Here is a 17,690-nt window from a genome sequence, read left to right on the forward strand (position 1 = left end):
TAATTAATGTATGCTCAGTAGAATAAATGGCGATCAGGAGAAAGGAGTGTCTGAGAGCAAACTTTCTCATTTTACAGCTAAACAGTAGACTAAAACATGTTTCTGAAAACATTTGAGGACAGACATAGACAATGTAGGAACAGAATCTTAATTAATTTTTGATAAGCAGTGCCTTGTTTGACAGTTTGTCCATAGTCCGTGAGCAAAGACTGCTTGCTGTGTTAAAGACTCCTCAACTGTGATTGGTTGAATCACAAGTAATGCACACTTCCTTCTGCTCAGTGATATGGTTGGCGGGTGTAATTTGGTAGAAAGAAAATAGTTCCTAGATGAAACTGCTCACAACAAGGTCTGTGAATTGTCTTGAGAATCCGTGTCATGATTTCTGTAAAGAGACATTGCTGTTGAGTTTTCCAAAAGCTGAGTGCCATCTAGTTTTATTATATTCGAGAGAAGGCAGACATCTCTATGGCCGATATCTTGGCACTTGGCAACTCACAGCAAAACAATCTAGACTGATAAACAGCACAACAGGCAAGAGGAAAAATACGTAGTTTTGATTTTGGGGTGAACTGTCCCTAGGTTGTCCCTAAGTTTCTTACCACTCTTTTGACTTAAGGCCAGCTCCTCGAAAAGCGCATCCAAGAAGGTCTCCGCACCAGGCTCCCCTGAGCTGAACAAGACAGACACACACACACACACACACACACACACACACACACACACACACACACAGAAACAGAGAGGAGAAAATAGGATATGAAATTAATAATGCTGAAGTGGCCACATCAAACGATGGCAGCAAGGAGAGCAGGGGAGGGGGGTACTTAGCTTTTCACTCCATCAGTAAAAAACAGGATGTTAGGCTCTAAACACGAGCATTAGCCTGTGAATGCACGTCAAAATGAGATTGTAAAGTGTGTGTGTTTGTGTCTGTGTGTGTGCTTGTGTTTTAACTCCAGGTAAAAGGGTGCGATGTGCTCTATTTACATACAGTGAAAAGACGAAAGCACTTGAAAGCTCCAATACAGCGATGAGCAACAGCAGTGTCATTCATACCTTGTTTGTCTGCGTGTGTGTGTGTGTGTGTGCGTGCGTGTGTTCCTAACAGTGTATATGTAATGAGGAAAATGGAAAACTAGCTTTTAAAGCTCTACCATTTTCTCATATTCTATTGATTCCTCTTTCATTCTTTTTATGGATCTCTCAAGGTAATGTACTGTAGGTCTTTATAAACCTCCCAGTCTGCTTCTCCCCATTTATCCATCTGTTTGCCTTCGCTTTCTGTCCTTTAAAAAATAAATAAAATCAAGCTCGATAATGTGCACAAACATTTCCTGTGTGTATGTGAATGCCTCTGTGTATGTAGTGGATGCAGGTAAATGTCGACTCTTTAGCAGACCTCTGTGCAGCGTCTAAGCTGAGTCGGAGCGCACACAGAGGAACAAATGTGACCAATATTAGTGTATTAGTGCATGTGTCTCACAGATAGTAGAGTTTCCATGCTGCAGCGCTGTCCAGCCTCCTGTAGTCAATCCCCGCATCTAGGCAGATGGTGTGGCAGTACTCCTGCACACACACGCACAAAAACACAAACACACAACAGACAGAAGGGTGAATGAGAAGTCAGGCATGTGGGGTGCATGTATTTTTAACGTGGTAGAAGATGTTAGAGATGTTGTTTAAAATAAAAGCTCTGTGCCAGAAATTCACTGTACAATAAGAGTTTTTTTTTTGTGTTGAGTTTGCCAGTCACTTGCGGTCCATTCACATTGGACATGCAACCCTCTTTTGGGCCACGATCCACAAGTTGGGAACCAAGGCTCTATGGCATAGAGGGTTAAAATGCTTGCAGTGGCAGGTGGAATGCTGAAAATCTATACTTAAGTAAAAGTACAAACCCAAAAAATTACTCAAGTAAACTTAAAAATTACCATTTGAGAAACCTACTCAAGTAATGTAAAAATACCTGGTTAATAAGTTACTTTTCATTTTAAAACAGTAATATCAAAAAAACAACAGACCAACAGACTATAGCTACAAGATAAGTTAATGTCATTATCATGTCGTCAAAGATTAACGTTATACATGTAAAATCAATGTAGCTAACGTTAGCTAGCTTACTTAATCTTTAAAAGCGGAGATGTGAGTGTTTTTCGGGCAGCACAGCAGCACTTCATCGTGTGATCTTTGTCTCTTTTTAGATTTTGGTATGAACAGCGTGGCCAGTTGTGGTCAGGGACTGTCGCTGGAAGCTGCCTCCTGTTCTTTTTTTCTTTGCTCCGTCATCATCGCATCGTGGTCAAAAGACAAGTGAGGCTTACTTAGCATCTGCAGTAGATGTGAATGAACTCCCCCTCCACCTAATCCTTGCATTGAGAGCAGACGAGTTGTAACGAAGATATAAATGGCAAATGCAGTGACGTACAAAGTAGATTACTGGCTCCAAAATATACTCAAGTCAAGAGTAGAAGCACATTTTAAAAAAGGAACATGAAAGTACTGGTTCCTTAAAAAAAGACTACTTCTTTTACTCATGTGAATTACTTGTACTGTATCACTACCCACCAATGAATACTTGTTAGCAGGATAAATTAATTGTTTTGTTCTTTTCATGGGATCAGGTAACAATAAGAAAGATGTGCAATACCACCAGACTTATCTTTTAAGTAGTTCAAGTTATTTCACAACAGTATGGCATCAAATTTCCCCCAAATTTGGGTATTTTAAATTCAGTTTTAGAGGTTTTTCAAACTTGTATAAGGGTATCTGGTGTGGCTCTTTCAGTCACCACGTTTAGTTTTATGGCTCGACTCTACTTAAGAATATTTTAATATACATGTAATCTCTCTTAACAAATGTGTAGACCCACTGTATATGAATCCACAGCTTCTAAACTGATCAATATGCAATCAGAAGTGTGTAAAATATCACCAGATATTAGGGATGAGCGAGTACACGATTATCTGTATCTTTGTCTATCTGTTTACCAAACAAAATTATCTGTATCTGTATCTGTATCTGTACTCGAAATGGGTGGAGTTTGGGTCCAACATGGGTGGGGTTTAAATTGGAAGTGGGCGTATATTATTTTAAACCTGAAATTGATATGGGTTGATCAGAAGTTGCTATATTTATTATTTAGTAGAAAACTATTAAGAGAACCACATCAGAATTCAGTTTCAGATCTTTTTTTCTTTTAGACCAAGAGTTAAAATACAGCTACCCACATGAGGATTTCTCAGTAAGAAGTACACTATCTGTACTGGATACTTATTTAATCCGAGTATGCTGCTCAACCCTACCAGATATCCTTACATCTGATGTAAAGTACAGGTTTGGTGGTGTTCAATCTGTGGCACATAGAAGGTACCAGAGACGTATTTAAAATATGGACAGGAAATACTGAAACTGTGCACCATATAAATGGAGTCAGAGTAGATGCTATCTTTTAGTTTCGTAGACTGATCGTCTTGTGGGAGTCTTTGAAATAAGCGATTGTGCCGAGAAGTCCATTTTTTGTTGTTGTAAATTAAATTCTTGCTCTTCCACATGATAGATTATTTTTATTCTTATCATGAAATTCTATAGTGTGTGCCAACAACACATTATCTAACAGTTTCTAATGCTTTGCAGTTCTCCACTGCTCATCTGTCACGGACAAAGAGCAGATAAGGAACAAGCGAACAAATTCAACACAGAAGGCAGCAGACATCTTTCTCTCCTCTGACAGCGCCGGGATTTTGTGTCACTTCTTCATGGTTTATTGAGCTGATCTATTGTTCCCGCAGCTATTCAAGTGTGTTACAGCAGGGGCGAACTCGTGATGCAGAGTTCAAACTTTTCCAGATAGTGTAAAACGTCAACAGGATTCATGTCAGGGAGTGCAGCACAAACTATAATCATCATCTCCACCATTCTATCAAAGAAAAGAAAGGAATTGCATATCATCCCATCCGAGCCATCGCCGGCTGACTGAGTATTCGACGACAGCTCCGGTAAATTATGAAATCAGTGAATTTCTGCCACTGGCCTCCTTAAGCTGCAGGATAATTAGTAATCATCACAAAGCAAGGGGACGGAAATACTCTATTCTTCTCCGCTGTCAACTTTTTATCTCCATGTCCGCTCACACAAACGGGGTTCCCACTCTGAGCCAATTGGCTGAATCAGGCTTAATAACAACCTGACAAACTCGCCCTCCCCCACGCACAAAAAGGAGGTGTCATTTCATCAACCTACTGTGACCCTACCAACGGGTAAATAGTCCCTCCAAAATGGGAAAAAAAGAAAAACTTGTCACTATCGCAGCCACATCATTAGACTCTCAGTTTGTCTTTTCTCCTGCCATCTCCTGCTCCCTCCCTTTATGCACCGTCTCTACCTACGGGAAAGGCGGCTGATGCATTTCTTGACGGAGAAGCGAGGTACAAATAAGAGAGAGGGAAGAAGGAGGAATGGAAACACAATCAGTGGTGATGATTCCATTGGTTATTTATAATCAGATAAGGCTGAGGCCTTGCGGGTCATTACTTGATTATCCATCTTGAGAGGATTGTCAAGTTCTCACTCCTCCAAGATTTCATCCGCCTACACGTTGTGGTTGCCCCCCTCCACCATCACGCTCCCCTCACAGACTCCTTGTCAGTCTACTCGGCAACTTACAGTCTCATCTACTTGTATATCGCGTCTGTGGACATGATATCAACTGATATTTAAACTATTTAAACACAAGAGATTAATTAACAAGGAAACAAACAATTAAACAACAACAAAGGTACAACTGTGTCAAGCTTCACTGTGTGTCATAAATTGTTCCACGCATGCGCAGCAGAGGTGGAAGCCTCGAGTCACATGACTTGACTTGAGTCCGACTCAAGTCGCAAATTTAAGGGCTGAGACTTGCTTGACGAACACTGATGAAAGATTGACTTTGACAGACAACTTGAAAAGACTTGACATTTTCTTCAATGTTTTCATTTTTCTAGGTTTTGAGAAATTACGATTTTGTTTTCGAAACATGATGATGCGCAAACCACAGAGGAGGAGGACTCGACAGCTGATACCAGACGCACTCTATGCCCAGCTCTCCTCTTGAGGTATGGCAGTATGTACAGTGGCACCATGAACTTCACCGTTTTCATTTAGCATTGAACATGCTTAGCAACCAACGACACAGGAGGTTTTTTGGCTGCTACAAGTGCTTAATGGCGTCCATACCTGCTCTCTAAGCATAAGTTCACTGTCTGTGCATGTGTGTGTATGCAAAAATCTTAATTGCTAAAGTAACTAGTAACTAAAGCTGTGAGATAAATGTAGTGGAGTAGAAGTAGCCAGTGACATGAGAAGACAAGACTCAGATTTGATCTCACATTACCTGAGTATGTATATTTAATTATATTCCACCACTGGGCGCAGCTTGTCTTATTTTTATGAGTTTGTGACTTGACTTGCTTGGCTTATATCTAGGCCTTGATTTGACTTGATTCTCAGCACACTGACTTGTGACTTGCACATATGATTTACTCCCACCTCTGGTGTGCAGCACAAAAACTAAAAGCAGTTTTCCCAAATTCAAGCATTAGTTAATCTCTTGAATGAGCTGAGTCATGACTCTGGGATCAGTTTAATAAAGGCGTTGATACATAAAGGCATGTTGCCATTTAGGGCTTTATATAGAAACAGAAACCAATGCCTATTGTGTCCTACAGTCAGAGATGGCCATCCAGTAATGGTTCCCGGTTATAAATCTTAAAGGGCAGAGTGCAGACTCAAGGGGTTTAAGACGGGAGGCAGACGTGTGTCTACAGACAACATCAACTGTTGAGAGGATTAGGCGATTAATCAACAAGGAAATCAATTAGTCACTTTGAAAAAAATTACTCGTTACTCTGTTTAACATTGTTGTCAATTAATAAAATATTTGGGTTTTGCTCCTTTTGTTGGACAAAACAAGAATTTTTGACATTTTATAGGCAAATCATTTGATAAGGTGTATGCTTAATGGACAAAATATTAGGGTACTATTAATACCCAAATACTTTTTCTAATGAGGCAAAAATTAATTGCATACAGTATTTCTTTTTAAATTACTAACCGGGTTGTAACGTAACCAAACAATTCCAAAATCTACCAGCCACTCAGTAGATTAACATAGTTTTTTGGAGGTTAGTAAACACATCTAGAAGCCACTTGAATATTTAACCATCATTTGGCTGGTGGCTGGTGTCTACTTTTGTTGTTATACTAAAATTTTGTTATCTCACTAGTGGCTCAAATAAATATTGATAAAGTTGAAACGAAGAGGATTAATCAATGAATTATCAACAGGACATTATCTGAAAACAATTTTAATCATTGAAAAACTATCATTTATCTAGTAAACATGCCAAAACTTGAAATGTGCCCTGGTAGTGAGGTAAAGGGTGATAGTAACTGTCTAATTATCTGGTTTTGGTTTCTCAAATGTCAGAATTTGCTGCTTTTTTCGGTTTCATTTAACTGTACAATGAATATATTTGGATTTTGAACTGTTTACTGGACAAAAAGAGAAATTTGAAGATGCCATGTTGAGCTCTGGGAAATTGTGAAGGGCAAGGGCTTGGGTTTCTTTTCAAGATTGGGCAGACACATGAAACGAGAGGTTTGGCTCATCTGCCAAACACATAATTTCCTGCATTCTGGTGATTAATAATGCACCAATTTGTGCCTTTTCTGCGCCAATTTGAGGTGTAAATGTCTTAATTTTTTTCAAAATAAAAAAGTCTCCTGCTGCTTTCATGCTTTTATTTAGGTGGGACATATGCACATGTTCTAAATATGAAGATGCTGTGTCTCCGTCTATGGTGAGGGGCATTTTATTATTAATGTTATGGCATTTTAAAGAATTAACTTTTAATATAAAAATGACAGATTGAGGAAAATAATAATTAGTTCCTATTTTCATTTACATCACAGGTCCTGCCACAATGTTAGCTTTTTGTTCGAGTGTGAAAACGAGTCCTATGTGCAGCTGACTCACAGAAAAGCAGCGTGGAAGCAGCGCCAGTGCAAATTAAGAGTTTCACTACTCGCACAGAAGCATTCACGAACTCACAGACACAAGAGGGGAGGGAGAGACAGAGGAGACAGAGATGACAGACATGAGAATCAGAGTCTCTTTAGAAGAAAGTCATCCAAACACATGTAGCTCCAATCATGTCATTGTCCAAGCTGTCCACTGCTCCCTCTGGACAGCCGTTTAGCATAAAAACAGAGTGGCTTTTTTTTTTTTTTCTCTCGGTGCCTGCCTCTGCTCCCCTCTGCGCCCGCTCCCTCTACGCCATATCTTTCTCTATCCTTTACTCCTCAAAAAGTTGCTTTTGAGTTTTTCAAAGAGCGCGGTGCCATTGAGCTGCAACAAAAGCCAAGGATAGCTGACTATTGGGCCCTGATGAGGTCCACTCCCTCATTACCCAGCAGCAGAAAACATTTGATGCTTTTTTTGTTTGGCCCGGAGAATTGACCAGTCCTCAAAGAAATGCGGGGTGGGAAGGCTGAAAAAGAGACGAAGGGGGGAGAGAGGGGGAGAACGAGGGAGAGGGGAGGAGGGGAAAGGTTGTCGTTCATTCAACCATGTGTGTCTTACAGCCTTGTGTGGAGGGGACAGAAGAAAAGAGGGAGGGAGGGATAGAGGGGTCGAGAGAGAGAGAGAGAGACGGGGGAGAAAAGAGAAAGCTTAAAACACTGCCTTTATGCTGGCAAGTTCTGGACGACTCTTCTGACATCAAAGTGTTTTCACTAACTGGGGAGCTGCTGTGTGTGTGTGTGTGTGTGTGTGTGTGTGTGTGAGTGAGTGGGGGGTGTATCTGGTGATTTTATTCATTCTTGGGCAGCCGGGGGGGTATGTGACAATGTGAACACCCTAATTACACCTAATGATCTATTCCCTTAAAGTGTGACCGCCTTGGGCCAGCGATGGTTTGTTCTGAGGGGTCGTTCTCACAACCTCCCCCTGCCTCGGCTGCTCCTCTTGGGGAAACATCTTTTGAGTTGGAGGCCCCACCTTTCGTGATCCAGGACCCCACTGGACCCCCCACCCTCAACCCCTCTCGAGCTCTGATGAGGCCCAAAACCGAACCGCTCCAAAACCCAGTGGAGTCTGTGCTACCCGCACCTGGCCAACAGAGGCTCCAACACACAGGCTGAAAACACGTAGCTGAGCGCGTCACAGAGCAGAGCAGTATTTTACTACAGCTTTCATCACTGTTGATGTGCGGAGCAGCTTTCTTGGATTTTAAGGTTGGGGCTGGTAAGGTTCCTCCAATTTTTTGTACCCAAAAGTGATTCGGAACTCAGACTTCAGGAGGCCTTTTACCTAAAAAATCTCCAACTGGACACTCAGAAATTTCGACTTCTCAGCGCAAATGGAACACACTATTAGTAGTGGCTAATAGAGTGCTTGAGAGACGATGTTTTTCTGTAGGCTGAGGTGGAAGTTAACATTACGCTGGATCCCCTCGTCAAAATGATATTTCCATTGATTTTTGGATTATTGCTGAAAATAAACTCTATGGCAAACAAACGTTTATGATAGTTACATGTTTTGTTTAGCAAGTTTATCTTCACAACTAAACACCAGTTTCATGACTAGTGAAGCCTAAATGCAATCGCCTGAAGTAAAACGCTAACATTAGGCTATTAACATACTACAATACGGTCACCACCATAACAAGCCTGTAAAGCCATGTTTGGCATGGCTTGGCGTGATGGCGTTCTGTAGTGTCATTTAGCCACTTGTTCGCAACAACACATACAAGTTTCAAAGTCCATGAGTGAGCTATTTACTGCATATTTTTTGTGTTGTAGAACAAAACGTCTCTTTAGGTTGTGTTAACCATAGACCATATTTCAGGCATTTAACCAAAAACCCATTCAACAAAACAATCAAAAAAACAGTGACTAACTCATTTAGGGTTTTAGGACTAATTCCTGGCGCACTTTATTTAAAGCAGACTACATAGGCCTGGCCACTTCTCTCTAAAGCCTCTTTACCACTGGACAAAATCCCACTGATACCCACTAACATCTGGCTTTTGTATTCAATGGGATGGGTTACAATCAGCGTTCATTCCCAGGACAAATGACTCTGCAGCAGTAATGAGTATTTATCAGCTCCGGCTCCAACTGGCAGTGATGGACACAAGACACCTGGGTGGACCCGCTAATTTCTAACTTCTGCAGTTCTTTATTATCTCAGCCACTTATTCTGTCCACCTCTGTCCAAGCAGACTAGATAAGAGACAGATATTTACAAAAAAGTAACTATCGTAACATCTTCACTGGCCATACTGCTTTCTACCATCTGCTAACACTTTTTATGGGCAAATTAGTGACATCAAACATGACACACTAGAAAAAAACAGTCCTGTCTAATGATAGGTGGAAAAAGGGGTATTACGCTAAATCCCAATATGTTTCTCTCTCTCTGAACATGTACCTAGCTACCTACCTACCTACGGCAGATTGAATGGGCAACAGCAATGGTGGAGCCCACTGGGGAATGAAATCCCCCTGATTGGCAGTTCAGCTCAGTGCATGGGAAGAGAGAGATGGAAATGAGGAAAATAAACAAAGGGCTAAAGTCAAAAGGGAGTGGGACCACAACAGACGTGTTACACACGGTAAGAATATTTTTCTTTAGCCACTGAACTCTTAAACAGAAATGTGTCAAAAGTACAGATTCTATTAAGTCTTGTTATAGAATCAATAGTGTTGTGTCCATGCCCATTTCGTCATTCACCATTAAAAACTGTAATTAACAGAGATTTTTTAAAAAGTAATGTCTAATCATTGGCAAATGTATTCAGAACCATATTAGTGATGCATAACACCCATCAGCCATCGGCTGCTTTTGATAATAAACGCTATCAGTATTGTGATCATGGTCCTGGTATTATTTGGTGTCAGAAAAAAATTGGGATGTGCCTCAACATGTATTATTTTAGATTACTGCAAAAAAACAGCCTGAAAACAACCTAAGAGCTACACTATAAATCTGAATTTACACATTGTATTTTGTTTTCTATTTGTTTTTATTTTAATCTGCTGTTTTATTAATTTAATGGGATTTACTTGTTTTTTAGTGTTGATATATTATATGAAGCACTTTGACTCTCCCCCATAAAAAGTCGTCTTGCCTTATATGAACGATAACAGCACCAACAATGTATTACTGTGGTATAAAAACCTGTCTGTGCCTAGGTAAACAACTTAGTAACCCCCCCATATCTTCATAAAAAGGCTGTCTGAGAATTCAATTCACAGCATCTCAAAAGATTAGTCTTTTCAGCTTCATGATGTTACAAATGTGAAAACCCTGGCAGAACATCAAGAGGCGAGTGGGTTGATCAAGAGAGCGGAACAACAAGTATAGAAAAAGGCCTTCAAATGTATGTACATTTGAAGTTAGAGGCGAGGGCGACATTTCTGAATTAAGTGTTGCCTTCAGATTGCAGGTGACCGGCTTTACAAATGAACACCTACAGTATAGAAGAATGCACCTGTGTGCACGCGTGCTTGATCAAACACATCTGACACATCCATGCACTTGTAATAACACTGGAAAACATCAGTCTGGCTGCAGAAAATAAGCCAACGTAACAGGATTGATTCAAAATTAGGTGATAAATGAGAGGCAGAGTTAATTCCATGTGTTCAAAAGGAGCAAAATCAATTTGTCCGTTATTAATCGTTCAGTTTTACAGAGGAGAGACACAGATATGAAAGAAGTGTGGAACGCCGTCGAGGTGCACAGTGAGTGGCACTGCCCTGCCATTAAATGCTCCGGAAGACAATGAGAGTCATCAAACATCAACATCCATTTGATTTGAACTGGCAGGCTGCCGGCTCTTCACAGGCAGTCCTTCTCACCAAGGTCTTCACTGGAGGACCACAGCCCTCTCATTCCTCAATTTTTCTTTCTCTATCATCCTGTTTTTATTTATATATTTCTTTTTCTCTCATAACCAACCGCAAAGCACACAGCAATGATTAACAATGACACAAAAAAGGAGAAAAGGAGAGTTCATCAAAAGAAGGGTTAAAAACAGCAGGAAACCCAGAGATACTCAAAGTTGCCTCAGGGTTGTTGTCATGTCCTCCCCCCACCCCACACACCCCAATGCCCCCCCTCGGCAGCATTGTGCACAACTGCAATCGAACAAGCGGAGGGAAAATAAAGTCACTATTCTGCTACCAAAATACAGAGACCTGACCTTGGGTGAGTAAAGCCAGCGAGCAGAGCAGGATAGTAATAGAATAAAGAGCGGGGATAGAGGGGTAGAGAGAGGATGGGCAATGAGAAGTGGAGTGGAGAGGGAGGACAGTTTGAGAGAGAGAGAGAGTGTCTTAGTTACAATACTGGCAGTGTCCATTAAAAAAGCCCTTAAACCCTGTATTTTACAGAACTCTGAGCTTTGCCATGGCTACAAAGAAAAAGAAGCCTTAACAGCTGAATAGGTTTCCTGATGGAGTCTAGAGAGACACTAAAAAGGACAAGAAATGACGGAGTGGATGAAAAAATAGAAATCTAACTCTGAAGTGAAACAAAATCGGGGACTTACAGATTCAGTGAAGTTATATACTTTCCATATGTAGATCCACTTCAAGGTTCTGTGTGTAACTTTCAGAAAATCTGTGTTATTAGTGGCATGTCTCTCTGAGACTGTTAAGTGAAAGGCAGTTAGCATCCTTCATAGAGGGTGTTTTTCTGTGAACCAAAGCAGAAGTTAGCATTTGCCTGGTTTCCTGTCATAAAGGCTACAGGATTTTTCCATTGGATTTTGGATTACTGTAGAAAACAAGCTCTGTGGCAAACAAATGTTTATGACAGTGACACATTTGTTCAGCGAGACCACTTTTACAGTTCTTGAAGCCTAAGGCCCCGATCACAAAAAGCGCTAGGCAGGTTGCAACACTCAAGGCACACCATACTGCCTTTTTTTTTAACAATTTGAATCCCACAAGTAAAAAAAAAGCTTGCTACGCCTTTTTATTGTTGCCAGGCAAACACCCCATCATGCCCTTACACTAACCTTCCAGTGTAAGCAATCTACCATTTCATTTTTTTCCACAGTAACTGGTATCTAGTTCCTAAAATGGACAGGCAGAGGGTACTCTGGTTGAGGGTGAGAGGCTGTCAGTAAATAGTTGGTTGGGCACAGGGAACCAGAGATCTGTGTGGGCACATGAGATCCTAAAAAAGAGGGTGGATCACTGGGAGTACCACCAGTTGGACCAGGAGCTTCACCTCGTTGATGGCTGTTTCAAGGCATATTTTGGGATGACTTGGGGGCAGTTTGACAACCTGCTGTCTACTGTCGAGCTGTATAGCTCTGGGTATCCAGCAGCCACTACCATCAGTTTCTCCTCCATTGTTTACAAGCTGTAAACCTATTGTCGTGACCACCACAGAGGGCCCACCTCTAAAATCTTATGTCTCCCATCCAACATTGCAAAAAGATCATGAAAAAAGAGATGGTGTGTTGCACTTTTCCGCTCTGAGTTGAACGCCAGGAACCCTCGCAGATATGCGAGGCATGTAGCAACGCAAAAACAGCGAGCAGAAGCTTAATTCTCATTAAAAACAATTATAAAAAGTCTCCAGCTGCTAAAATGCTTTCTGTGTGATCAGGGCCCAAATGCCAGAAATAAAAAGCTAGTAAAAAGCTTGAAAGGAGTCATCACCTGGTGTTTTAACATATCCTGTCTCTCTTTAATTGTCTTAGAATTATTTTTTAAAATTAATTTGCCAAAAAAAAAAAAAAAAAAAAATCAAAAATCAAACATTGAGCTTGTTTTGCCCCCCTGCCATACCACGACTTTCTCTCGCGAGAGTACATGTGAGATTTTGACTGGTCCGGATGCTCACTGTAATAATGATAATGAGGCGCGCACTGATTGGCTGCAGGAAGGACAGGGCCTTGGACTGGGGGCTGGCCCAATACATCCACGAGTTGGCTGACTCCAAAATAACAACAATCCCTTCTTCATGGCGCATGCACCAAATGAACAACCTGACCGGGCAGCTGTTTTGGAATTCGCTCTTTTATGTTTGAACCAGAGTCGGAACATGCTGGAGAACCATACTACAGTACAACGCACCCCGGAGATATAAAACGAAAGATGTGGGGGTCATTTCTAAATCACGAGGTCCACAGGTTATACTAGTCCCTTGTGAATAATGTTAGCATCTAGCGTTAGCCCAATTAGCAGTTAGCTGCTGTCTACCATCATTTCAGGGTCAAGTACACAGTAAAACATACCGTTAACTGTTACACAAAGCAGCGAGACTTACTGATTGCACTGCTGGTGAGTCTCTAATAGTAGGAATTGCCCCTTTCTCCAAACGCAGGGTTGAGGCCAGATTCACCTGGTACTGTCTGATCAGGCTTAGGCAAATAGCCTCCTATTGTTACGTAACCATAAGAGCACACCCAAAATCTCACTTTTTTGAGTGCGCACCCTTGTGGTTTGAACAAAGAGGTCAAACGAAAAAACCGAGTCACTTTCAAATTTCAGGCAAGTTTCAACTGAGGTCCAAATGGGAAAAATGTGATTTCCGGGTGATGACTCCTTTAACATCCCTACCACAATGAGGCTGTAAAGCCATGTTGGGCATGATGATGTTCTGTGGTCTACTTTAGCCACTTGTTATACGACACATAAAAGTTTCAGAATTCATGAGTACAGACATATTTTATGTCATAGAAAAAACATGAAAGACTCTTAAACTTGTGTTCACCACAGACCTTATTTCAGGCATCTAACTAAGGAACCCACTCAAAAAAATGACTTTGAGATGATGGAACAGCCAGGATCAATCATTGGTTGCTTCATAGCTAATAATTTGCAAACTAGCCCCAGAAGTCTGGATTACCTAACGTTATCTAATCTATATGGTATTTTGCTACATTTGCTAGCTAGCAATTCATCCGTGTTAGAGAGCAAGCCAATGTTAGCTAACATTAGCTGGTTAAAAACCACAATATCATTAATAATAATAATAATTTATGATATGGGGCACTGAATTTGATGAATTTACTGTTTATCAGACCACAACTGAGACAAGAAGTAGCTAGCTAACCCCGCTGTCCTTTCGCTTCATTCCCTTCCCCAGAGAGATTACTTCCCTGGGGGAATGTGGACCGCAGCTCTGAAGATAGACCTTAAGTCAATGGCTCTAACAGGTCAAATTCAAAGACGGTCTGTCTGAGGGGGGGTTCTTTTAGAAAAGGATTTCCCGGAAAACTTGGCCTGAGTCTTTTACATGGAAGTCATTCCACAGGCTGTTATAGGCAACCAAGAAAGTTGAGGAAGGTCTCAGTTTTTAAGTTAAGTTATACTCGGTTCACCTCTTGGCCATAAAAATAATTAACACATGTAAAACATTACATACAGAACCTTTAAAAGTGTGTAGACTACTTAATCTAATGATTTCTTTTTTTAAAGATTAGAAAAGTAGATGATTTTGGGGGATGGGATGCTGAGGAAAAAGGGAGTCTAAACTAATCAGAAGTCAATAGCTGAATAAAGACGTCAACCCAGGCGGATAGAGGCTTTGGATTAACCTCTACCACTCCAGCTCAGGTGATAGGGAGAAGAGGTCAGTGGCTTTTTTTTTTCACTTTTTAACACCCTCATTCACTCCCTCGCCCGCTTTAGAAACACACTGAGGCACGCACATACGAGAGCGAGCTGCGTCAGGAAGGAGGACCCCGCACCACCGGGCCCTGCAAGCATTAATTCAATCTATCAAGGGTCAGCTAGTCAGCAGTGTGACCCCGCTAAAACACGCTTTAACTTTACAGAACAGGCTGCTATAGAGAACGCCGTGCACCCCCAAAAAACCCCCGACCCCGAAAACCAGATGGCCTCACAAAGGGGAACATGGAACCCTGAAAGAGAGGAGGTAGTGCGGGGCAGAGAGGGACAACAGCCATTCAAGACCTTGATGAGGGTGGATTAGAGAGGGCAAGGGTGCTGCTGGGAGAGTGGGTGGGGAGCAGGGTGACTCCAAGGCCTCCCTGCTTGTAGTGTTTTTACATTTGTGTGTGTGTGGTATGTGTATGTGTGTGTGTGTGTGTGTCTATGTGTGTGTGTGTCTATGTGTATGTGAGACTGTGTGTGTGTGTGTGTGTTTGCGTTTGAAGATACAGTGGAGCTCTGATGACCCTGAGACTGTCCATAGCCTGGGCACAGCAGTTCAACAATGTCGTTGCTCTTTTTAAAGCTTCATTTCTTATTTAGTACACCGTACTCACACTGAAGGTTTTGCTGTAACTGGGAAAAAGGTACATGTAATGGGATCATAGTAAACATACTTGTTATTGTATTTACAGCGTGACCAAATAATATTACTTTTAACAAGTGCCATTATTTTCCTTAACTCTTTTTATTTGGATTCAGAATCATAAAAATATGAGAAATATATAGGAAAACATAAATGTATAAGAAGAGACAGAAGATATGAAATATGTGTGTAAAAAATATAAAAAATATTCCTACATGTTTTGTGTCTGTTATGTTTTGATTTGATTTTTGTGATGTTATCTGTCCCCCTTTGTACTTGTATTTTAGTTTTTATTTTGTGGCCCATGTTGACCCAGACTCCCTGGCAGAAGAGATACTGTATCTCAATTCGACCTTTCTGGTTAAATAACAAATATATAAAATAAATAAAATTAAAATAAAAAACAGTGATGGAATTTTTAGGCCAATCAGACTAAAATCAGACTGATATTTAGGAGTACATAACTTCTGATAACATCATTCCAGCTCATGTTATACAACACATAAACTCATATTTTGTCAGTTTTTTTTCTTTTCTTAGTTGAAACGTAATATTCCATATTATTTTTTAACAGATACCTAAATGTGCTCAGATGTGATGCTATGCTAAACCAAATTTAGGGCTGATTATTGTAAACAATTGAATCTGTTGGCCCAACTCTGTCTCCTAGAAATTACGTTTTGTATGTTTCAAACGGCTTTCATAATTACGTTGATATGGCAATGTCGTCGCTGCCTCGATTGTGTTCATGAACAACGTCTCTCTCAGGTACCAAAACACAGGGCTGGTTGGAATGATACTGGAATTTCTAATATTGATATGATACCTTAAAAATATCAATATTCAATACCATTTTCGATGTCAGAGGGACACATTTATACCAAGGGCAGACAAATTAAAACTTTTTATTAAAAGATAAATATAACAAGGCTATAACAGGACAACAACCTCTCTTGGTTAGTAGCAGAGAACAGCAGCATGACTGTAGCTAACACTGGGCTGTAGTTTCGCAGACCGGGCGAGGCGGGGGCGCAGCGCACCTGCGCTTCTCCAACTGGGTGTGGCCAGGCGGATTTTGCAAGTTTGGCACACCGTGAGTGCTGGCGCAGCTACTCGTCTGTCCCACCTCCGTCCCTCCTACCTGCACAAGTCGGAAAGAGGGAGGAGAGAAGGCGTGGAGTGGGTTTTACATACATCACACCAATCAGATGAGCCCCTCTCCTCGCCCTTAAATGTGCCGCACGAAGGCGTAATGAGAGTTTACTCAATTCACCACGGCAGAAGAGAGCAGCAGCATCAGACGGCCAAACTTCTCCCAGGAGGAACCTGATGTTTTGGTCTGGGAGGTCTGCTCGCAGTGTCTGAATATACGGAACTGCGAGCAGATCTCCACAGGCTGATGATGCAAAGGTAGCCTGGGAGGAGGTCACCACAATTGTAAATCAATGTTGCGTTTCTCTCGTGCGCGCGGTCTCTCTCTTTCTCTCTCTCGCAGTCTCACTCTGTTTCTTTTCTTTTGATTTTTCTAAGATGACAGATGCTGAATATATACTCCCTATCTGATGCTGTGGCTGTTTGTGGTTGGCTGAGAGGGATGTGAACTTATTAGTTTGCAGCTGTTTAATCAAATCAGGTTGGGTTTCCATTACGCGTGCCAAACGTGCCAAACGGTGCCAATCCCCTTTGATCTGACATCAGATGTGACGGGACAGTCGATATAGAGATACATTTATGTGCTGATTGCAGATAGTTGCATTGAATAGTGGTTTATTGCATTGTTAATTCGGCTTACACCGGCTGCGCTCCGCCTGTGCTGACAGTAGACATGGTTTCAGCTGGCGAGCTTTTAGCGCACCTTCGGCGAAGCCTTTTGGCACGAAACTGTCACTGCGCCAAGCTGGATCTGTTGACACCTCCCCCTGCTGCGCCACCACACCCATCTCAGCGCACCTCGGTCTGCCAAACTACCAAACTGAGCGCGCCTCGGGTTGCGCTGCTCGAAACTGCGCGGGTTCGCCACCCTGCGCCACCCTGTGCTGCGCCGGGAAACTAGAGCCCATTAACTATAATAAGTTTTTTATTTTATTTATTTTTTTTACATTTTACCATTATCGTGTACTTTTTTTTGTTTTTGGAATATTCCAAACCAAGACCAATATATCAAAATAAAGTGGTAAGGCTCCAGTCATTGTGCCATGGGTGTAGATTTCAGGGGGGGACACATCCCCCTCAATATGAGCATTTAAGAGCAAGAAATAGCAGAGGACTTTATTTTGACAAAATTAAAGACATTTACACCATAAACTACTGCAGAAATGGTGCAAATTAGTGCATAAAAAAATCCCCAGAATGCAGGAAA

The 17,690-nt window shown here is 41.4% G+C and overlaps 1 protein-coding gene across 1 annotated transcript in view; it reads right to left on the reverse strand.

Moving 5' to 3' along the window:
* The window catches only part of afg1lb (AFG1 like ATPase b), a 47,108-nt gene that overhangs the window by 9,004 nt on the left and 20,414 nt on the right, over window positions 1–17,690 (reverse strand). Inside the window, exons 8-9 of the mRNA XM_049590314.1 lie at window positions 1,487–1,569; window positions 603–673 (exon numbers count right to left, since the gene is read on the reverse strand). Of these exons, the coding sequence (XP_049446271.1) occupies window positions 603–673; window positions 1,487–1,569 (154 nt within the window). The remainder of the gene's footprint in view (window positions 1–602; window positions 674–1,486; window positions 1,570–17,690) is intronic.

Source organism: Epinephelus fuscoguttatus, linkage group LG11 (assembly GCF_011397635.1).
Source record: "Epinephelus fuscoguttatus linkage group LG11, E.fuscoguttatus.final_Chr_v1".
NCBI lineage: Eukaryota > Metazoa > Chordata > Actinopteri > Perciformes > Serranidae > Epinephelus > Epinephelus fuscoguttatus.